A 25,005-nucleotide genomic window follows, 5' to 3' on the forward strand; every position below is an offset into this window, starting at 1 on the left:
ACGGCCACCACCACTATTGTCGCCGCCGTCGTCACCACCACCACCATCACCGCCACTGCCACCAGCACCACTACCACCATCGCCGCAACCACTATTGTCACCACCACCGCCACTACCATCACCATGCCACCATTGTCGCCACTATCAACAACCACCATCACTATTGTCATCGTTACAGCCACTATCATCATCACCACTACTACCATCACAATGCTACTATTACCACTACCATTGCTGCAGTCACTGTCATCACCACCACCACCACGATCGCTACCTCCGCCACCACCATGCCACAATGACCACCACCATCACACCATATGAAAAGGAAAGTGATGATCTGAATTTTTTTATGTTTAATAGAAATAATTTTCTGTTATGTTATCAAACACAATTCTCATTTTCGGAATAAAAATAGAACATATTATCAAATTTTTTTTTTTTTCAAAAACCATTCAAAGAAAGAATTATTTATTTTGAAAAATAGTGTGAGATAATATAATGATTGTCATGAAATCGTTTTGGATTTTTGAGAGTACAAACCAATGCGTTCCACGAGTTTTAATTTATTCTCTTTCAAAGGACGGTAGGTATGAATGTGAAATAAAGAAACGCTCTGCCACCTTGAATATTCAAATTAATGGAAGGAAATTAATGTATTACAAAAACAGCTCACCACAAAAAAGTATTACAAAAACAGCAAACGTGTTTTTTATTTTTAATGCATCATTTGTTTATTTATTATTTTTAACAGTGTATTTTGACATTATTGATTATTTTTTTGAAATAAAAACATTTTGTTTAAAAAATTTTCGAGATAATTTTTTTTAAAATATAATTTATTTCCAAATATGTATGTAGACTAGAAGATACTAATTAATAATTTTCTAAAAAATATATATTTTTCACAATTATCTTAATACCAAAAATATAAAAAAATTATTCAATATATAATTAAAAAGCTTATTAATAAATTTGATTAAAAAGATGAAAAGTTATTCTTAAAGTAACATACATCATGAAACAAATTAATCAGTTTCTATGTATAAAAAAAAAAATTAAGCAGTTTCTAGAAATGGATAATTAAAAAACTTCCTAGGGCATAAAGATAAATATGTCCAAATTCTGGGGAGTTTCTCCACAATTCAAGAGAACGAATGTCCACATCTAAAAATACATAAACAAAGAGGACTTTAGTTGGAGTTTCCAAATTTGAGACCAGGGGCAAAATAGTAAAGCAGAAAAATAGTTGTTAAAATCTTAGTTTTATTGCATTGAGGGGGGAAAACAGCTGAAACATACAAAACAACGTGGGAACAGTTTCTTTAACTTGGATTTGTTGTCACTGAAAACTCATCTTTGTTCCTGAGAAATGGCTTCATTGAAACTGCCAGAGTTTGTTCCTTCTCCTACCCATGACAGTGAACGACTTAGAAAGGCTTTCCAAGGTCTCTCTCTCTCTCTCTCTCTCTCTCTCTCTCTACATATATATCAAACATATATAGGGTCATATAATAATGCTGAAGAAAGTTGAAACAGGAATTGGGTTTTCTTTATTTTTTATTTTTTTGTGATGATTTAGTGATCACTGAATTTGGGCAGCAAGAGTTATGCTAAAAACTGAAATTTTGTAGTTTTTTTTTTTTTTTTTTTTTTTTCTGTGTTAATGGGTTTTCCACAAACATTATAGTTTAATTTGCATGGTTGCAAATGGTTTGTAATAGCAGAGGGTAGTTTATTTATTTATTTATTGGCTTTATTAGCGATGGATGGAATTTTGTTCTTGGGACATTGGAGATATTGTCCTCTATGCTTTTGCATTTTGAGTCTTTTTTCCCCCTTGGTTTATGGTTATGTGTATATGAGTTAATTTTGGCATTAGATGGTTGTTCATGATGATAATGCTTGTGGGAAAATGGATATAGGATTTGGGACAGATGAGAAGGAGGTAATATTGGTATTAGGACACAGGAATGCCCAACAAAGGAAGGAAATCAAAGAAACTTATCAGCAGCTTTACAATGAATCACTCATTGATCGTCTCCATTCTGAGCTCTCCGGTGATTTTAGAGTATGTCATGCTTTATTTGGCTTTCTCTTTTGTTTTGTTTTTAAGAAACAATTCTTCAATTTTGTATTTTATTGGCATATGATAGATGTCAATTGAAATAATGACACTTTTATTGATTGCTTGTGTTAATTTGAAACTGTAGTTTTTCTTTGATGCAAATTGGTCATTTATGCTTAGCATGTAGGTTGCCAACCAGCATTGATCAATCATGTATTCTATTTCTTTCTCTGGATTTCAGTTTTATGCTAATTTGATTTAAGAATAGCTCAAAATTTTCCCAATAGCTGTAGCCTGTTATTGTGAAGAAAAAGCTAAGGGGTCTAAACTTTCTCTTCTCTCTCTCTCTCTCTCTCTCTATATATATATATATATATATATATATATATATATATATATTCTCTCTCTCTCTCTATATATATATATATAGACACACGCAGAGAGAGATAATCTTAAAAACAAAAACAGCTAGGTTGCCAACCAGCTTTGGTCAAACTTCTTCTTCCTAATTAGTTGACTATTCTGAAAATGATTATCAAGGGAATTAAACAAAAAATTAAGGAGATAATCTTAAAAAAGGCCATTTTTGACTGGGATTTTTTTAATGTTCATGAAGGATTGAAATGCATTTTCATTGTTACAAAAAAGCCATTTAATTTTCTCTCTCACCTGAATGTTTTTCGTTGTTTCAATTTTTCCTCTTCTAGGGGAGCTTAAGATCACATAAGTTATTTGTCTGCTATTATGGGTTTCTTCGTGCTTTATTCAATAAAAAAAGAAAAGAAAAGAAGACAAAAGAGGTTCTAAGAAGAGAGAAATGAAAGAAAAATATATAATGTAAACCAAGTTCATCTTTGCTCGCGTGCCAATTCAGATTCATGTGAGAAAACTGTGATTTATATGCTTAGTTATCTTCCATGAAGATGGCAATTATAAAGATCAAGGAAATATATCCTTCAATGTTAGAACTATACAGTCAAGATAGTGAGTGATGTTTGTCCTAACAATTGTATATACTCTTGTAACATGATTCCTTTCATCCATGGAAAAAATAATCTGATTTTCAAACTATGCCTTTTTGCATAAATAATCATGTGATCTACTATAAAAGACTTTGACTCAGACTTGTGATGCCTAACAGAATGCTATAATTCTCTGGACTTACGATCCTCCAGAAAGGCATGCGAAACTGGCAAAGGATGCATTGAAGGCTAGGTGGAAAGGGATTAAAGAGCTACAGGTTCTGGTTGAAATAGCATGTGCATCAACTCCTAACCATTTGATGGCTGTGAGGCAGGCTTACTGCTCTCTCTTTGATTGCTCACTTGAGGAGGACATTATAGCTTCTGTTTCTCAGCCCCTCAAAAAGGTAAGAACATGAAGTTTCTCTTCTTTCTTTTTTTTGGACAACAGAATATGAAGTTTCTTACACGCACAGAACAGAAACATTTAGCTGAGTTTGTGTAGTCAGGCTCAAATGTTCATCAAGTGAGAAATAGTTATTTGACAACAGGTAAAGGTGCTTGAATAGCTCCAAAATTCTTAACACTATGATATAAGGCTCTAGTTTTCTTGAGTTCAACCTCATTTGAGTATACAAGAGAGTGAAAATAATGTAGGATGTTGCGTAGTAACATGAGGTAAAACAAGAGAATGAAAAAGGTTTTACAGAAGAGATTGGTCAATCTATTATTAAAGGCTGTTTCTTAAATCATGTATTTTTCTTCACCAAAGTAATGTTCTTGAGGAATCATGTTTAGAGGTGGGAGGATTTAGAGAAAAAAATAAAAATGATGATGGAGATGATGAAGAAGCAAGAATTTCAATGAATTTTGAAATTTAATTTCTGTAGATTTGACACTGTTATGGAATATTTCCATATCCTAACCACCTACTCAAGGATCCCTTAAAGGATAATTCTCCAATTATCCTAACAATATAAAACAGTAAGGCAGCTAAGGATAAAGTCCCTATCCCAACAGAAAGGAAGTTAAATCCTACTACAACTGGGAGATCTACACAAGCCCAAGAGGTAACCCTTATAAATAAGAGGTTAAAGACCCCAGGGATAGACTTTTAACCTATTTACTATTATTGTCAATACTGTGCACACACCCACGTCTTGGCTATAAGCCTATTGCTTGTGCACAGTGATTGGGACATCGGCTATAAGCCTAGTATACATCTGATTATACAGTATCTCTGAGCGCATACCATACGGTATAGCAATACGGTCTTTCCAAGACCGAACATTGGCGCCGTCTGTGAGAACGGCAAATTTCGACTCCCATCCACGGTGAACACGTGCAATATAGAACAAAACCACAGATTGCAGGATAACTCGCGCACCCTGAAATTGTTGAAACCACATATATATAAGGAGACAAACCCTACCGCAAAAAGGGCTTTTGATCCTCCGAGAGGTCTAGAATGGAGCTCTAGATCCAAGCAGATGACGATTTGACAGAGAATCTCGTCGTCGCAATTCAAGAGTAAAAGCTCGGCATCAGCCTTCAGCTTCAACTCAGCCAAACTAAGGGCTTCAAGTTTAAAAGCTCGGCATCAGCCTTGAGCTTCAACTCAGCCCAGTGAAGGGCTTCAAATATATTAGCTCGGCCTCAGCCTTGAGCTTCAACTCAGCCCAACTAAGGGCATCAAGTTTAAATGCTCGGCATCAGCCTTGAGCTTCAACTCAGCCCAACTAAGGGCTTCATGTTTAATAGCTCGACCTCAGCTTTGAGCTCCAACTCAGCCCAATGAAGGGCTTCAAGTTTAATAGCTCGGCCTCGGCCTTGAGCTCCAACTCAGCCCAACGAAGGGCTTCAAGATTAAAAGCTCGGCATCAGCCTTGAGCTCCAACTCAGCCCAATTAAGGGCTTCAAGTTTAATAGCTCGGCCTCAGCTTTGAGCTTCAACTCAGCCCAATGAAGGGCTTCAAGATTAAAAGCTCGGCATCAGCCTTAAGCTTCAACTCAGATCAAATAAGGGCTTCAAGTTTAATAGCTCGGCCTCAGCCTTAAGCTCTAACTTAGCCCAATGAAGGGCTTCAAGTTTAAAAGCTCGGCATTAGCCTTGAGCTTCAACTCAGCCCGGTGAAGGGCTTCAAATATATTAGCTCGGCCTCAGCCTTGAGCTTCAACTCAGCCAATGAAAGGCTTCAAGTTTAATAGCTCGGCCTCGGCCTTGAGCTCCAACTTAGCCTAATGAAGGGCTTCAAGTTTAAAAGCTCCGCATCAGCCTTGAGCTTCAACTCAGCCCAGTGAAGGGCTTCAAATATATTAGCTCGGCCTCAGCCTTGAGCTTCAACTCAGCCCAACTAAGTGTTTCAAGTTTATTAGCTCGGCCTCAGCCTTGAGCTCCAACTCAGCCCAACTAAGGGTTTCAAGTTTATCAGCTCGGCCTCAGCCTTGAGCTCCAACTCAGCCCAATGAAGGGCTTCAAGTTTAATAGCTCGGCCTCAGCCTTGAGCTCCAACTTAGCCCAATGAAAGGCTTCAAGTTTAAAAGCTCGGCATCAGCCTTGAGCTTCAACTCAGCCCAGTGAAGGGCTTCAAATATATTAGCTCGGCCTCAGCCTTGAGCTTCAACTCAGCCCAATGAAGGGCTTCAAGTTTAATAGCTCGGCCTCGGCCTTGAACTTCAACTCAGCCCAACTAAGGGCTTCAAGTTTAATAGCTCGGCCTCGGCCTTGAGCTCCAACTTAGCCCAATGAAGGGCTTCAAGTTTAAAAGCTCGGCATCAGCCTTGAGCTTCAACTCAGCCCAGTGAAGGGCTTCAAATATATTAGCTCAGCCTCAGCCTTGATCTTCAACTCAGCCCAACTAAGGGCTTCAAGTTTATTAGCTCGGCCTCAGCCTTGAGCTCTAACTCAGCCCAATGAAGGGCTTCAAGTTTAATAGCTCGGCCTCGGCATTGAGCTTCAACTCAGCCCGACGAAAGGCTTCAAGATTAAAAGCTCGGAATCAGCCTTGAGCTCCAACTCAGCCCAACTAAGGGCTTCAAGTTTAATAGTTCAGCCTCATCCTTGAGCTCCAACTCAGCCCAATGAAGGGCTTCAAATATATTAGCTCAGCCTCAGCCTTGATCTTCAACTCAGCCCAACTAAGGGCTTCAAGTTTATTAGCTCGGCCTCAGCCTTGAGCTCTAACTCAGCCCAATGAAGGGCTTCAAGTTTAATAGCTCGGCCTCGGCCTTGAGCTCCAACTCAGCCCGACTAAAGGCTTCTAGATTAAAAGCTCGGAATCAGCCTTGAGCTCCAACTCAGCCCAACTAAGGGCTTCAAGTTTAATAGTTCGGCCTCATCCTTGAGCTCCAACTCAGCCCAATGAAGGGCTTCAAGATTAAAAGCTCGGCATCAGCCTTGAGCTTCAACTCAGCCCAACTAAGGGCTTCAAGTTTAATAGCTCGGCCTCAGCCTTGAGCTCCAACTCAGCCCAATGAAGGGCTTCAAGATTAAAAGCTCGACATCAGCCTTGAGCTTTGTAACACCCCGTATATATCCGGTAATGTTATCATATCATCGTATTAAGCTGCGCTTATTTAAAAATGAGGAATATCTTTTTCTTTTCAATTATGATGTCATTATTCATTACCAACTTGATTACTTAATCATTTTCAAAACATTGCCGGTATGTAAATTGCAAAGGACATCTAACTGAAATACCTCATTAAATTAACAACATAAATATGTCTCTAGTTACGGAACTACAACACGTAGACCGGACAACCCTGATAGTTTATACAACTCAGTTAAACTCAAACATAACAGAAATCAAAGTGACATGGACAATCCCCATGCTCACCCAAATAAGGCAACAAAGCCCAACAGAAGTCTCAACAACAGCAAAATACTAAAAGCAAGCTAAAAACATAACATCAGCAGATATATCCAGCATCTAAACATGTCAGCATATAAACAACAATAATCATCAACTAAGCTCTGGCCTCCTGCCGCCAGAGGCATCAGCCCCCAAGTTACCTGAACCTGAAATATGTGCCCCAAACGTGGGGCGAGATCTCTAAACAACAAATCTCAGTAAGACAAGGGGTCCTTATGGATCTCCCACCCCAAGCTCACTTACATGTGCAATATAAGTTCAAAAGAAGTTTATCAACATTATTTTCGAAATAGTGCAAAAGGGCAGATAATCATGTCATGTGTGTCAATGCTATAATCTACTGACCAGAGAAATGCAGGAATACGTCTATTACCCACACAGTACGCGTCCTGCCGTACCTACCCTTAGGATCACATCCCATCGGGTGAACACCACATACATATCATAAGCATTTGCACTTAACAGCTCAAAAGCATTTCAAATATCAAAGCATGTAACACAACATGCATATAACCATACCCACACGGGACATGGTGGAACCAACAATGGCTAAACCGAGGACACGAAAGCTTACCTTGCAAGCTAACAATCCAAGCCAAGAGTCCAACCGATGCTCAAAGTCCAAACACAGCAGAATCACAATCTGATTTGGACCAGCAATCATATCAATAAACAAAGCTCATAAGCATAAACATAAAGACAACGCTTCTCTTTTACGTTTTACGTCTTTAGGCTCCTCACAAAGCTTCAAGCCCTTAATCACTTAGATTCTGGCTTAACTAATTATTACAGAAGTTCAACTTCCTTAAACTAGGGTCCATAAACCCCCAATAGCCTTTCTGTATGAACAGTGCAGCTACTGTTCTTCGAAAACCTAGAATATCCGGATATATGTCGGGGGCATATCCGGATATCTCTCTGCCAATATCCGGATATCCAGATCCCCATATCCGGATATCAATATCCGGATATTTCGCGACAGAATGCAGTTTCTGCATTTCGCGAAGATATCCATCAAAGGCCCAACTTTTACCAATTAAAAACGTTCAAGACTCCATTTTTAGGCACATATAGGTTCATACTCATATTACATACTTGTTTAACTCATTAAACATGCCAAGACATCTATTTTAACCATTAGAACTCAAGATCAAAGGTGGTAACACTTACCCAAGCTTAAAACAGCCAACCAAATGTGCTCTTGGAGCTCACAAGTTAGCTCCAAGGTACTTACTTCGAAGAGAACGAAAATGGCACACAAGGTGGTTCCTTTCTTCATAAAGGTAGCTTCTTGGAGCACCAAGCACCAAGAATAAGACACCACAACCCCAAAACCAGAAACTCAGCCCCTCACACCTCACAAGGCAGTAGCAAGAACTCAGAAACAAGGTCCTCTCACTCTCCAAAGGTAGCTCACACCAAGATAGGTTAATCAAGAGAAGAAACCATGATCAAAGGTGGTGTCTTTGGTGAGAAAATGAAGAAGAAAATGAGTAGCAAGGTGGCTGGTCTCCTACACTCAAAATTTCTCACGCTAGAGGCTCACAAAATAAACCTAGGATCATGTACCAAGGCTATATATAGCCACTTAAGTTTTGATCGCACTGTATTAGCGCTAAATGCTACGCTTAGCATTTTAATCCCAAACTTATGATTCAGAACCTACTCAATTTTACAAGATTTATCATATTTTTATTATATTTTTCGCAGCACCTTTATGGTACACGCTTTTTCATAGCCAGTATCAGTTCTGGCACCAGTTCTCATTATTTTAACTTGAAACTTGAAATCATAGTCCTACATATTATTCTCAGAATATTCATGCACTTATTATAATTTTATGGGATACTTCATCGGTACGCATTTATACCGACTAGCAGAACCGGTACATGCACTTTTCGTCAGAAAAGCGGCTTCCAACATTATTACTCACTTACTACAATCATTAAAGCCTTATAATAATTATTATGGTCAATTATGGAATTATTTTCTAACTTCACACAATTAATTAATTAACTTCCTTAATTAACAGTGCGAGTTCTTATATTCACCCCACCTTTTAGGATTTTGTCTTCAAAATCAGAATATACCTGTCTCGAAAATCGGGATACTGCCGGAGAAGCTCGTCCTCTCGCTCCAGGGTACACTCCTCAGGAGTTCTTCCTGACCATTGCACTTTGACCATCGGGATGATCTTGCTCCTCAGCTGCTTCTCGCCACGATCGAGAATCTTGAGTGGTCCGACGGGAGTCTTTAGGTTCTCCCGAACCTCCACATCATCCGATTGCACCATGTGCGAAGGATCCGTTACATACTTACGAAGCTAAGACACGTAAAACACGTCGCGAATGTTGGCCAAGTTCGAAGGCAAGGCAAGCCGGTAGGCAACAGGTCCTACTCTACCAAGGATCTGGTATGGCCCAATATATCGCGGGCTCAGCTTCCTCACTCTGAGTGCCCGTCCAACACCGGTGACAGGTGAAAGTTTCACAACACGTGCTCACCCTCACTGAACTCCAGTGGACGATGCTTGACATCGTAGTAACTCTTCTGGCGATTCTGCGTCTGCTTCAGCTTTTCCCTGATAATCTGGATCTGCAGGGTGGTATCTTGGACAAAGTCCAAGCCAAACAACTCACAATCCCCAACCTCAGACCAACAGATAGGAGTACGACACCTCCTACCATACAACGCCTCGTAGGGTGCCATGCCCAGGCTAGCATGAAAACTGTTGTTATACAAAAACTTAACCAACGGAAGGTACCTATCCCATGCCGAGCCCTGCTCCAACGTGCAAGCCCGCAATACGTCCTCTAAGTTCTGCATATTCCGCTCAGTCTGTCCATCAGTCTGAGGGTGATAGGCTGTACTCAGTCTCAACTGAGTTCCAAAAGCTTCCTACAGCGCCTCCCAGAACTGAGATGTGAACTTTGGGTCCCTATCACTAATGATACTCTCGGGCATCCCGTGAAGCCTCACGATCTCACGAACATACAGTTTGGCCAATTGCTCTGTAGTGAAGCTCACCTTCACTAGAAGAAAATGGGCAGACTTCGTCAGGCTGTCCACAATGACCCATATAGAGTCACATCCAACCTGAGTCTTCGGCAAACCCAAAACGAAGTCCATGGAAATGCTCTCCCATTTCCATTCCGGAATCTCAAGAGGTTAAAGTTTACCAGACGGCTTCTGGTGTTCTATCTTCACCTTCTGGCAAATCAAACACTTGGACACATACACAACTATGTCCTTCTTCATTCCTGCCCATTAGAAATTCCTCTTCAAGTCTTGATACATCTTTGTCGCACCAGGGTGGACAGTAAACTGGCCTTTATGGGCCTCTACCATAACCTCTTCGGTCAAAGGACCTCGAGGAATCACAATCCACTTTTGAAACAATAGAAGTCCATCATCATTCCAAGACACACTGTCTTGGTTCTTCACATAGTCAACGCACTCTCTCTGCACTTGCGCCTCTTGGATCTTCTCCATAAGCTCGTTCCTGACTCTCACAGTCTCCATCTCGAGAAGTGAACCCCCAAACAAGGAAGTCACTTCCAGATCTCGAAACTTCTCTATGACATCGAAGTCACCCATCGTCAAATTAGATAAACTCACGAATTTGCGACTCAGAGCATCGGCTACCACATTGGCCTTTCCAGGATGGTACTTCAACTCAAAGTCGTAGTCCTTCAGAAACTCCATCCATCTTCTCTGCCTCATGTTCAGCTCCTTATGATCAAACAGATACTTCAAGATCTTGTGGTCACTGAACACAGCAAACTGCATACCGAACAGATAATGCCTCCAAATCTTGAAAGCAAACACAAACGCAGCCAACTCCAAATCATGAGTCAGGTAGTTCTCCTCATGAGGTTTCAACTGCCTCGAAGCAAAAGCAATAGCTCTACCAGACTGCATCAAAACACAACCCAACCCCTTTCCAGAAGCATCACAGTAAAGCTCAAACTGCTCCTCAGGATCAGGAAGGATCAACACAGGTGACGTCATCAATCTCTCCTTCAACTCCTGAAAGCACTCCTCACACTCGTGAGTCCACACAAATAGAGTCTCTTTTCGGGTAAGGCGAGTCAAAGGAAGAACCATCATGGAGAATCCCTTGATGAACCTCCGATAGTAACCTGCCAAACCTAAGAAGCTCCTCACTTCCGTAACTGTCTTGGGCCTCTCCCAATCTAGCACGGCTTTGATCTTGTTGGGATCCACTGCGACTCCTTTTGCTGAAATCACATGCCCAAGGAAATTGACTGATTTGAGCCAAAACTCACACTTAGAAGGCTTAGCATAAATTTTTTTTCTCTTTCAGCACTTGCAGAACAATCCTCAGATGCTGCGCATGCTCCTCCTCAGTCTTGGAGTAAATTAGAATGTCGTCAATGAAGGCGATCACAAACTGATCCAGATACGGCTGGAAAATCCTGTTCATGTAATCCATGAACACTGCGGGTGCATTGGTGAGTCCAAAAGGAATCACCAAATACTCAAAATGACAGTATCGCGAACGAAACGCAGTCTTAGGGACATCATCCGGCTTCACCCGAATCTGATGGTATCCGGACCGGAGATCAATCTTCGAATACACGCAAGCACCCCTGAACTGATCCAACAGATCGTCAATATGAGGAAAGAGATACTTGTTCTTGATCGTCACCTTGTTCAACTGCCTGTAGTCGGTGCGCAATCGCATTGTCCTGTCCTTCTTCTTCACGAAGATGATCGGTGCTCCCCAAGGAGACTCACTCGGCTGAATGAAATCTTTCACTGAAAGATCCTCAATATGCTTCTTCAGCTCTGCCAACTACGGTGGCGACATCCGATATGGAGCTAATGAAATAAGCCCCACACCAGGCAACAAGTCAATAGAGAATTATATCTCCCTCTGAGGCGGAAACTCAGGAATCTCCTCAGGAAACACTCCGAGGAATTCCCTCACCACAGGAATGCCAGTGATATCCTCCTGTGTCCCACTCACCAAACCTCCCAACATGACATAGCCAAATGCCCCTGCTCTCAAGGTCTTCCTAGCTTGCAACAACAAAATATATGGCGAGGAACTAATTGTGGAATCACACAGAGACATCACCACGCGCTTTGCACAGCAATCAATCAATGCACAATTTCTGGACAACCAATCCATGCCCAAAATAATCTCCAAGTTGGCCATCGGCAATCCTATCAGATCTACCGAGAACTCACGACCGTCCCACTGAAACGCTACATCGTGCTGTACAGTGGTAGAATCACATATTTTTTCGGTGGCGGTGGTCACCCGCAACGGTGGAGAAAGCACAGACATGGGCAGCTCAAGCCCCACAGTAATCGGGGTTGCAACAAAAGAATGCGTAGCCCCGAAATCAAATAACACATCAACAGATGAATCACCAATAGAGACAGTACCTCTGACCAGGTTCGGAGCTCTATCCGACTGCTGGCGATCCAACGTGTACACACATCCAGTGGCAGGTGGCACTGCAGGTGCTGAAGTAGATGCCAAGAGAACCATCTGAAATGGAACTTCCTAAACAGCTACAGCTCTCGCCGTCGACGACAGACAGTCTCTAGAAAAGTGGCCCTCCTTGCCACACTGAAAGCACACCAACTGCCCCGAAGCACAACGTCCCACATGCTCCTTTTTGCACCTCGAATCTCGGAGTGGAATAAGGCTTCGCAAAACTTCCCTACTGTGAAGAAGTAGTCCTCTTCAACTGACCAGGCGCCGGCCTAGTCGCAAACTGCTTTCCCTTTCCTTTCGGACCAAACTTCATATTTCTCCAGGAAGTGGGAGTGGAACTACCAGTCCCCTTCGTCTCCTCAATCTTGGCCTTCTTCGCCTTGCTTGTAATGCATACATTCTTAATGTACTTACACTGCTGAACCAGTGTACCAAAATCCCTCGAAGCAGCTTTAGCAATATGCTCTGCAATCACCTCACTAAGTCCCCTGCGGAACTTAGCAGCAAAAAACGTCGGAGTAGGCACTGCCATCCAAAAGTGTGCAAACTTCACAAGTTCATTGAACTTGGCCAGGTACTCGTCAACAGACAACGAACCCTGAACCAACCTGTCGAACTCCCCCTGCTTCCTCTCCTGCGCGTCATAGGGGAAATACCGACCCAGAAAGCAATCCTCGAAGAATGGCCACGTCATCACATGACCCTGCATCTCATAAGCACGAGAGGTGTTCGTCAACCACGCATGGGCATCGCCCTCCAGCATGTAGGTTGCAAACATCAGCTTCTGCGGATCAGTACACTGCATGACCCGAAAGATCTTGTCCAGCGATTGCAGCCATCTCGCCGCAGCAATGGGATCCAAGGACCCAACAAAAGAAGGTGGCTTATGCTTTCTGAAAGCGTTCAGCCTACGGTCAATCACGTCACGGTCCTCAGCAGGCTCCATAAAGGGTTCCATCACCCCAGTGACATGAGTAGCACTACCAATGTGACTCAGGCTCTCGTCCTGAACACTAGGTGGAGGCGGCAGCGGTGGTGGCGGTGGAGGTGGATGCGGAGGATACTGGCCAACAGCAGGACCAACCCTCATCTCCTCCAACATGGTCATGTTCGCCAACCGATTTACCTCAAGAGGATCCTCCGTGGCCTTCTGGTTCACTTCTCTAGCGGCGTCCATCATTGCCACATTGGCCAATCTAGTGGCCTCCTCCATCTCAGCCAATGCAGTCAGGATTGGGTCGGGTTGACCCTCAATAGTCTCGCGAGTTCTCCTAGATCCTACCATGACTCTGCATAAGTTACACAAATTATGAGTTGATCAGGCCCACGCAATGTGATCACATATGCATCATCATAATAAAGTCCAACGGAGCAAACACACAAGACAGACACAACCAAGCATCCTAATTATTGCAATACATACAGGCTTTTCCCTCGAACCATTGCTCTGATACCATAAAATGTAACACCCTGTATATATCCGGTAATGTTATCATATCATCGTATTAAGCTGCGCTTTATTAAAAATGCAGAATATCTTTTTCTTTTCAATTATGATGTCATTATTCATTACCAACTTGATTACTTAATCATTTTCAAAACATTGCCTATATGTAAATTGCAAAGGACATCTAACTGAAATACCTCATTAAATTAACAACATAAATATGTCTCTAGTCACGGAACTACAACACGTAGACCGGAGAACTCTGATAGTTTATACAACTCAGTTAAACTCAAACATAACAGAAATCAAAGTGGCATGGACAATCCCCATGCTCACCCAAATAAGGCAACAAAGCCCAACAAAAGTCTCAACAACAGCAACATACTAAAAGCAAGCTAAAAACATAATATCAGCAGATATATCCAGCATTCAAATATGTCAACATATAAACAACAATAATCATCAACAAAGCTCTGGCCTCCTGCCGCCAGAGGCATCAGCCCCCAAGTTACCTGAACCTGAAATAAGCGTCCCCAAACGTGGGGTGAGATCTCTAAACAAGAAATCTCAGTAAGACAAGGGGTCCTCACGGATCTTCCACCCCAAACTCACTTACATGTGCAATATAAGTTCAAAATCAGTTTATCAACATTATTTCCGATATAGTGCAAAATGGCAGATAATCATGTCATGTGTGTCAATGCTATAATCAACTGGCCAGAGAAATGCAGGAATACGTCTATTACCCACACAGTACGCGCCCTGTCGTACCTACCCTTAGGATCACATCCCATCGGGTGAACACCACATACATATCATAAGCATTTGCACTTAACAGCTCAAAAGCATTTCAAATATCAAAGCATGTAACACAGCATGCATATAACCATACCCCCATGGGACTTGGTGGAACCAACAATGGCTAAACCGAGGACACGAAAGCTTACCTTGCAAGCTAACAATCCAAGCCAAGATCCAACCGATGCTCAAAGTCCAAACACAGCAAAATCACAATCTGATTTGGACCAGCAATCATATCAATAAACAAAGCTCATAAGCATAAACATAAAGACAACGCTTCTCTTTTACGTTTTACGTCTTTAGGCTCCTCACAAAGCCTCAAGCCCTTAATCACTTAGATTCTGGCTTAACTAATTATTACAGAAGTTCAACTTCCTCAAACTAGAGTCCACAAACCCCCAATAGCCTTCTGTATGAACAGTGCAGCTACTGTTCTTCGAAAACCCAGAATATCCGGATATATGTCGGGGGCATATCCGGATATCTCTCTGCCAATATCCGGATATCAATGTCCGGATATCCAAATCCCCATATCCGGATATTTCGCGACAGAATGCAGTTTCTGCATTTCGCGAAGATATCCATCAAAGGCCCAACTTTTACCAATTAAAAACGTTCAAGACTCCATTTTTAGGCACATATAGGTTCATACTCATATTACGTACTTGTTTAGCTCATTAAACATGCCAATACATCTCTTTTAACCATTAGAACTCAAGATCAAAGGTGGTAACACTTACCCAAGCTTAAAACAGCCAACCAAAGGTGCTCTTGGAGCTCACAAGTCAGCTACAAGGTACTGACTTCGAAGAGAACGAAAATGGCACACAAGATGGTTCCTTTCTTCACAAAGGTAGCTTCTTGGAGCACCAAGCACCAAGAATAAGACACCACAACCCCAAAACCAGAAACTCAGCCCCTCACACCTCACAAGGCAGTAGCAAGAACTCAGAAACAAGGTCCTCTCACTCTCCCAAGGTAGCTCACACCAAGATAGGTTGATCAAGAGAAGAAACCATGATCAAAGGTGGTGTCTTTGGTGAGAAAATGAAGAAGAAAAGGAGTAGCAAGGTGGCTGGTCTCCTACACTCAGATATTCTCACGATGGAGGCTCAAAAAATAAACCTAGGATCATGTGCCAAGGCTATATATAGCCACTTAAGTTTTAATCGCACTGTATTAGCGCTAAATTCTACGCTTAGCATTTTAATCCCAAACTTAGGATTCATAACCTACTCAATTGTACAAGATTTATCATATTTTTATTATATTTTTCGCAGAACTTTTCCGGTATGTGCTTTTCCATAGCCAGTATCAGTTCTCATTATTTTAACTTGAAACTTGAAATCACAGTCCTACATATTATTCTAGGAATATTCATGCACTTATTATAATTTTCCGGGATACTTCATCGGTACGCATTTATACCGACTAGCAGAACCGGTATCTGCACTTTTCGTCGGAAAAACGGCTTCCAACATTATTACTCACTTACTACAATCATTAAAGCCTCATAATAATTATTAGGGTTAAGTTTGGAATTATTTCCTAACTTCACACAATTAATTAATTAACTTCCTTAATTAACGGCGTGGGTTCTTACAAGCTTCAACTCAGCCCAACTAAGGGCTTCATGTTTAATAGCTCGGCCTCAACCTTGAGCTCCAACTCAGCCCAATGAAGGGCTTCAAGTTTAAAAGCTCGGCATCAGCATTGAGCTTCAACTCAGCCCAAATAAAGGCTTCATGTTTAATAGCTCGGCCTCAGCCTTGAGCTCCAACTCAGCCCAATGAAGGGCTTCAAGTTTGAAAGCTCGGCATCAGCCTTGATCTTCAACTCAGCCAGTTAAGGGCTTCAAATTTATTGGCTCGGCCTCAGCCTTGAGCTCAGCTAAACGAAGAGCTTCAAAATTAAAGCTCGGCCTCAGCCTTGAACTCCAACTCAGGCTTAGCCATAGCTTCAGGCTCCAAGATCAAAATGAAGACAGAAAAGGAGAGATGTGATCCTAAGAAAAGTATCACACCCCAATCTGAGATAAAAATGAAGTCGGAATTAGAGAGATGTGATCGTAGCAAAAGGACCACACCCCAATCCGCGATAAAAATGAAGACGAAATTGGAGAGATTTGATCTTAGCAAAAGGATCACACCCCGATTCGAAAAAAGATGAAGAAGAAAGATGGAATTGGAGAGATGTGATTCTAGCAAAAAGGATCACACTCCAATCCGAGAAGACGAATTTGGAGAGATAGTGATCCTAGAAAAGGATCACACCCCAATTTGAGATAAAAGAAAAATCGAGGCGGCATATGATGTCGGGCTTCTATTCAAGATTTTGGCAACAAAACCAAATGACAAAGTTTGCGGCCCAACATGCCAGCCTCAAATTAAAAATCCATCGCTAATGAAGCGTTGCTTAAAGTAGAAAGCCACGGTATGCGAAGCCAGGCTCAAACAAAATATGGCAAAAAGTCTAGTCCAACAGTAAAGCCACGGTACGTTAAGCCGGGCTAAAATCAGAAAGGCAAAGATACCGCCTTCAAAAGTGTAGACAAGACAAAAGCCAAGTCAATTTAAAGAAAGCCACGGTATGTGAAGCTGGGTTCAAAATGAAGAAGGCAGAAAACTGCCCTAGTAACTTAAGACTACAACAACAAAACCAAGTCGTTAAGGTTTTGGCCACAAAGGTCTAACAGGCTGGCCTCAAATCAAAATGCCATCGCGAATGAAGCAGGACTCAAAATAAAAGCCACGGTATACATATTCAGGCTTAAAATCGAGGAGGCGAACTCCTCCTTCAAGAATCCAAGACTATGGCAAAAGAAACCAAGTCCATCAAAAACAAGAGAAGTCATAGTATTCGAAGCCGGACTAATCGTTCAAGAAGGCATGGAAGACCTTCCCAAAATTAAGATATAGGCAGCAAGTCAAATCCAAAAGGGGGAAGTCGTAGTAAGAAAATTCGTGCTCCCTAAAGTACAATACACCTTTGCAAAAGGTCAAATTCGCTAATAGAGATCTCGGTGTGCGAAACCGAGCCAAATCTTGAACCACGACACTTAATGCCAGGAACTGCAAATTCGGGTTAATTATTAAGGAGGCACGAAATGCCATCCTAAAACTAAGGCGAACGCCTATATAAAAGACTGACTATAAGCCTAGTCAAAACTAAAAAACCTTGGCAAGAGAAGCCGAGCTCAAAGTCAACAAAAAAAGGCAAACACCGCCTCACCACTCAGAGACTTCAAGAGAAAAGAAGCCAATATAAAAAGCTAAACCCAGAAGAGGTAGTCACACCAGACCCAAGGCAGGATCATAGTACCTCGGTAGAGTCGACCTATCAATCAAACTTAGGCACCCCAGCAGTCCGAGCTTCCGAACTGCTGGGCTGGGGGGGCAACTGTTATGGAATATTTCCATATCTTAACCACCTGCCCAAGGATCCCTTAAAGGATAATTCTCCAATTATCCTAACAATATAGAACAGTAAGGCAGCTAAGGATAGAGTCCCTATCCCAACAGAAAGGAAGTTAAATCCTACTACAACTGGAAGATCTACACAAGCCCAAGAGGTAACCCTTATAAATAAGAGGTTAAAGACCCCAGGGATAGACTTTTAACCTATTTTCTATTACTGCCAACACTGTGCACACACCCACGTCCTGGCTATAAGCCTATTACTTGTGCGCAGTGATTGGGACATCGGCTATAAGTCTAGTATACATCTGATTATACAGTATCTCTGAGCGCATACCATACGGTATAGCAATACGGTCTTTCCAGGACCGAACAGACACCATTCATTTAGTAAACTCAAGCACATATATTTTTCTGTGAGGGATGTATGCCCCTATTTACCGTGGTTTGAATCTAAAAATCAAGGTTTGAAAATGTCATAATCAGATCTACAGATACTTAGGACTAATGGACTTTCAAGCTTCTATTAGTGATAGAATGTTTGTTGCATTCATGATTCACCCTCACATTTATGATATCCCTTTTGTTCTATGATTTCCTCTGGAAAAAGTAATGTGGGTATTGTGCAGCTTTTAGTAGGTCTAGTAAGCTCCTACAGGTATGACAAAGTGGCTGTAAATTTGGAGGTTGCTAAGTTAGAGGCATCAAAACTACATGAAGCAATCAACAGTAAGCAATTAGATGATGATCACATTGTTTGGATACTTAGCACCAGGAGTCTTTTCCAGCTCCGGGAAACTTTTGCATGCTACAAGCAACTCTATGGGAATACTATGGAACAGGTTTTGCTTTAAAACTTAAGTTCTTATGTAAGACTTTAATTTTGATCCACTAAAGCTGTAAAATTTTACACTACTAGTGATTTATATCATGTCAGTTTTTTAAAGCCTCTTAAATCATTTTTACTTGAATTTAAAAACCTTAGTTACTACAATGATGTGACAATATCTTGTTTATTAATAGTGCAAACATTTTACTTGATAGTGGTTCAAATTTATACTTTCTCTCTCTCTGCGTGTATATATATATATATATATGATTACTTTATTTATCCAATAGGAATTTGGATGATTTTCTTGACAGGACATAAAAAATTGTGGTAAGGGTGATTTGGAATCTCTCTTAAATGTGGCAGTATGGTGCATAGACTGCCCTGAGAAACATTTTGCAAAGGTAAACTACTAATTTTCTTCTACATAAGACAGGGTGTGACTTATTAAACTAATACATTATTATCTATTAAACTTAGATGTTATTGTCTTATCATGCTAAGCTGTCAATTCATCAGAATCTATTGATCAATTTTCATGATGTATTTAAATATGCTTTTCAAGAACTATGCCAGCTGAGGAAATACAGAAACTGCCTATCTTTCACTGTTCAGCCCCTTTCCACCGTTGGTTTCTAATTTTCAAAGCCCAACTTTATCAGTACTTTGAACAATACTTGCTATATTGACAATTAGTGACTTCTAAAATTCTTGGACTTTTTATGCTAAAACTAGTAGTGCTGGCAAAATAGAATTATATCAGTTTAATTGTATAGGTTATTATGGATTAACAATTTAATTTTCTCTTCCATCTACAAGTAACTTTTTTCTTTGGAAAAGTGGTCAAATATGAATTTTAGTATTACACCATGACATGACTGTATAGTTTCTCTCAATTATTTTCCCTTATTCTTTTTGGGGTACTGTATAATAATTCCTTGAGTAAACATCTAATATACAATGTATCATTAGTTTGGTTCTCAAATAATAAATACATTAAAATAGTTCTCTACTATCTAACTGTGACATTTTTTTTATATTATTTATCTATTCATCGATTACTTGGCTAGTTCGATTTGTGCCTGATACAACCACATGGGCAGCAAAGCTCTCCTTATCAAATTTTAACACAGCTGCATTTTTAGGGACTCGAACTTGAGACCACTGATTAAGTTGGAACAACCTCTCACTAAATTGGTTGTCTAGAGGACCGATTTGATGTATTTATACATTTATATCTTTAGAAGATCGAAATAAGTATTTACTCTAATTTCTTTCAAGCTACATCAAGATTATATTACACAACTGGACAATTTATTTTGAAAATACTCGAATGCAGCAATTGATTCCAATCTCATTTTTCTTGACTTGTATCCACCAACAGGTTGTAAGAGACTCCATTCTTGGGCTTGGAACCGATGAAGATTCCCTCAACAGAGCTATTGTAACTCGAGCTGAAATTGACCTCTTGAAAGTAAGGTTTGAATATGCCAACATCTACAACTCAAGTCTTGATGATGATGTCATTGGGGATACCTCTGGAGACTACAAAGATTTTTTAATGACTTTGGTAGGGAAAGGTCCAAAAGAAGCCTGATATATAAATAACCAAGAAGCACCTCTCAAGGTGTTCTGGCCTTGCTTGTTATCTGCATTTGATTGTCTAGACTCTGTAATATATGTTGCCTCTATATTTCAAATGAATCAGAATTGCAGGTTAATTGAAACTATAACCATTTATTTGTTATTCTGCATTGACCTTGTGTAAATTAGTTGTACCTTGATGTCTTCTCCAAGAAAACTGAAAGAACTTGGTGTATAAATAACAAGGTATTGATGATGTGAAATATATAGCAGTATTTATCTTTGATGCAATTATAGGCGTTGTTCAAACAATGCGCTTGCCATGTGCTATAAAGAAATTCCTTAGTTGGGTGACATTTTCAGTTGGTCAATGGATTTAAGCCCGTCTGGTTGCACTTCTCAAAAATGTAACTTTTATCTCTTCCTTATTTTAGAAGTGTTTTTTTTATAAAAGTTAAAGTTATTTATATTTTTATAAAAATATTTAGTTTTGAAAAAAATATTTGACTTTTGACTTTTGCTTTTCTTAAAAGTTAAAATTTTTAGCTTCTGGAAAAAGTAAATTTTTGACTTTTTTGTGACTTCTGCTTTTTTTTTAAACAGACATCCAAACGAACTAAAAACGAGAAGTGCTTTTTTTCTTGAAAAACAGCAACTTTTAAAGAAAAAAAGCTCATCCAAAGGGCCCTTAGCACGAGTGGTATATTGTCACATAAAGTTATGTGTTTTTTTTTTTTAAAGAGTTTTGGTTTGTGATTAGCATTATATTATCATTAATACTCCTAGTAACAAAAATTGTTCAAGAATATATACATCGTGTGGTATAACCTGGATCAAGGTGGGGCAGTGAACAATAAAAAATGGAAAATATGGATGGAGTCACTTAGATATATTTGAAAAAATATTGAAAAGAATTCTATTATTGAAAAATACATTTGTATTTAAAAGTTAGAATGGATTTGGGAGTTGGTTACATACAGAGAAGGTGTTAGCACCTTACATCACATCAGTTTGTTTTAATTAAGGCTATTCTAAAAATAATTATGTAAATTATTAATAAACTTAATTTTATACTTAAAATGAAAATAAAATAAAATGATATTAGAAATTAGGACCACTCATCGACTCAATCAGAATATTGGGTTAATAATTTATTGATTCAATTAATCGGTCAAAGTTGAATTGCATAAATTAAATTTATACGAAGATATATAAAAATTAATAAATATAGCAAAATGACAACAATACAAGGGGCTTAGTGGTTATTGTCATGCAGATAATCAATACTCCTAGTAACAAATTTTGTTCAAGAATATATACATCATGTGGTATAACCTGGATCAAGGTGGGGCAGTGAACAATAAAAAATGGAAAATATGGATGGAGTCACTGAGATATATTTGAAAAAATATTGAAAAGAATTCTCTCAGTGAAAAATACATTTGTATTTAAAAGTTAGAATGGATTTGGGAGGCCAAAAAAATTAATTTAATACTATTTAATAAAATAATTACGCATTTATTACAGTTTTGGAAATAATTACGGATCTATTGCACAATGTGACGCCCCTTTTGGCGTCACATGTGACGCCTCATTTAGGCGTCTCACCCTAAGGGGTGAGATGTTGACACGTATCATATTTTTTTCCAAAAAATAAAATAATTTAATCATAAAACTTCTGAAGGCCATAACTTTTGACTCGGGTATCCAAATCAGGTAATTCTTTTTTTGATTTCACATAACTTTTCATGATCTAAGTAATGACATCTCATTTGACATATTTTATTTCTCACAAACACAATTTTAATTTGCAAGAATGGTATTATAAGAGCGGTTAAATCCAGAAGCCTCCGAGTTCTGGGTTTGTAATTTAATATAAAAAAACAAATAAAATTTTGATTTGTTATTTAAAATAAAAATAAAAATTATTATTAATAAGGAAAACAAAATAAAGATTTGATTTGTGATTTAAACTAAAAACTGAATTTGAAAAATCTTTAGAAATAAAGAAAATAATTAAATAAATATTCTAAATCTCTAAGGATGAAAGGATATTATTTTAGAAATTAATGATTAATGCTATAAGCTTCTGGGTTATTATTTGTGGTCTGAAATTAATGATGGCTTATGAATGTTTTTCAAAAATAAAATTACCTAAATTAGGCGTGATTGCCTCTTATTTGAAACTCAATTTAGACGTGATTGGTGACGTGTCAGGTGTTGACACATGTCAGAAGTCTCACATTTTTAATTAAGGCTATTCAGAGTTCACATTTTTAAATTTTGATTTGTGATTTAAATTTAAAATAAAAATTATTATTAATAACGAAAACAAAATAAAGATTTGATTTGTGATTTAAATTCAAAAATCAATTTGAGAAATCTGTATTAATAAAGGAAATAATTAAATAAATATTATAAATCTCTAAGGAAGAAGGATTACCTGATTTAAATTTAAATTATGTTTGTGAGAAATAAAATATATCAAATGAGATGTCATTGCGTAGACCTCGAAAAGTTATGTGAAATCAAAAAAAGAATTACCTGAATTGGATACTTGAGTCAAAAGTTATGACCTTAAGAAGTTTTATGATTAAATTATTATTTTTTGAAAAAAAAACTGACACGTGTCAACACCTCATGAGAGACGCCCCATTGGGGCGTCTCCCCTTAGGGTGAGACACCTAAATAAGGCGTCACATGTGACGCCCAAAAGAGGCGTCACATTGTGCAATAGATCCGTAATTATTTTCAAAACTGCAATAAATACGTAATTATTTAATTAAAATACAAAAACCAACGAGTCGCACACTAAGCATAGCAATTCTATCAATATCCAATGATTTATTGAATTTTTTTATTCAATCTTATAAAATTTCTCATTTTTTTTTGTTTTATCAAAAAACACGGAACATTAAAGAGAAGGAAAAGTTGTTTTCTTATTCCATTTTTTTTATTGGGTTTTTCTAAAATATTAAATAATGGCGAAGAGCCATTTCGGTATCGTGCGTCTAAGGTAAGAGCAGATGTCGATTATGGTAGCATTCCAAGTCTTGGATTGGTCCATTCGTTAAGCATTGGTAAAGCCCCCTGCTCAAACAAAAGGGTAATCCTTCGGAATTGAAAATTCCTGAGAGTTTCTGTTGTCTCGGTAGGGAACTTTACGATCTTTTCCCCTATTGTATTGAATCAATAAAAAAAAATAGGGGAGGGAGTCTAAATCGATCTTTTCTAGGATTCCTTATCACGCCACGCACGGAGATCACTGCTTCCCCTAATATCCTCCCTTTACCACATCATGGGGGTTTACAGGAGATCCCAGAGGCTCGCTCGGAAAGGCTGCTATCCCATACCTTTTATAAATTTGTTTGCCGATTTGGGAGTTGGTTACATACAGAGTTAGCACCTTACATTACATCAGTTTGTTTTAATTAAGGCTATTCTAAAATTAATTATGTAAATTATCAATAAACTGAAAAAATATTTATTTTATACTTAAAATGAAAATAAAAATAAAATGATATTAGAAATTAGGACCACTCATCGACTCAATCAAAATATTGGGTTAATAATGATGAAGCATGGTAGAGCATCTAAGGAAGCTTATGCTAATATTGTTGAAAAGGTTCAAAATAAGTTGAATGGCTGGCAGTCAAAGTGTCTTTCTCAAGTTGGAAGGATTACCCTGGCTCAGTCTGTTCTGTCTACTATTCCTTTCTTTCAAATGCAATGTGATAAAATCCCAAAATCAATCTGTCATGAAATTGAAAAGTTGCAAAGAGGTTTCATTTGGGGGGATACGGAGGAAAAACAAAAGATGCATCTAGTGAGCTGGGAGGTTATGACAAAACCAAAAGCAGAGGGAGGTTTGGGATTAAAGAAGTTAATTTTGATGAATGATGCTTTTGTAGGTAAGCTGGCTTGGGATATCTTTGCTAATCCGGATAAATTCTGGGTTCATCTTCTCAGGGCTAAATATAGTGGTCAAAAAAGAGGGAATGCCTTATTCAGCTGTAGAGATGGTGATTCAAGATTGTGGAAGTACATCTGCTCTATCTGGAAAAAAATTAGAGAATCATTTAAACTGGGAGATTGGTAATGGTAATGATATTTCTTTTTAGAAAGACAAGTGGATTCATGATGGAAAAAGGCTTATGGACTTGGCTGTAAATCCAATCCCTTGGGAGGAAAGTAACAAAAGAATAAAGGAGTATGTGGATGATCAGGGTAATTGGGACTTACAATTACTAGCTAGTTGGCTTCCTACTGATGTTGTGTTATCAATTAAAAGTATTTTACCCCCAAATGAGATTGATGGAGCTGATTACATGAGATGGAATTTAAACAACTCAGATCAGATTTCAGTCAAGAGCATCTACCAAACTCTTGCAGGTAATGTTTCTGATCCGAATAGTAATTCAATGATTTGGAAAAAGATTTGGAGTTGGGAAGGTGTTCAAATGATTAGATTATTCTTGTGGAAAGTTCTTCATAATAAATTTCCAACAAAGGATATATTGAGTTCCTTTAATATGGGTAATCCTTTCTGCTCT

The 25,005-nt window shown here is 39.0% G+C and overlaps 1 protein-coding gene across 1 annotated transcript; it reads left to right on the forward strand.

The window, feature by feature from the left end:
- The first annotated feature begins 1,297 nt into the window (after nt 1-1,297).
- On the forward strand, nt 1,298-20,688 carry LOC133294838 (annexin D3). Its single transcript, XM_061493594.1, has 6 exons — nt 1,298-1,445; nt 1,923-2,068; nt 3,207-3,434; nt 18,669-18,881; nt 19,183-19,272; nt 20,253-20,688. Exons 1-6 carry the CDS (start codon nt 1,370-1,372, stop codon nt 20,463-20,465), a joined length of 966 nt encoding a protein of 321 aa, XP_061349578.1. The 5' UTR covers nt 1,298-1,369; the 3' UTR covers nt 20,466-20,688.
- Nucleotides 20,689-25,005: the final 4,317 nt, after the last annotated feature.

This window comes from Gastrolobium bilobum, unplaced genomic scaffold, assembly GCF_033153095.1.
Source record: "Gastrolobium bilobum isolate Gb01-03AN ecotype WA unplaced genomic scaffold, APGP_CSIRO_Gbil_v1 utg2160, whole genome shotgun sequence".
In the NCBI taxonomy this organism is placed as follows: Eukaryota; Viridiplantae; Streptophyta; class Magnoliopsida; order Fabales; family Fabaceae; genus Gastrolobium; species Gastrolobium bilobum.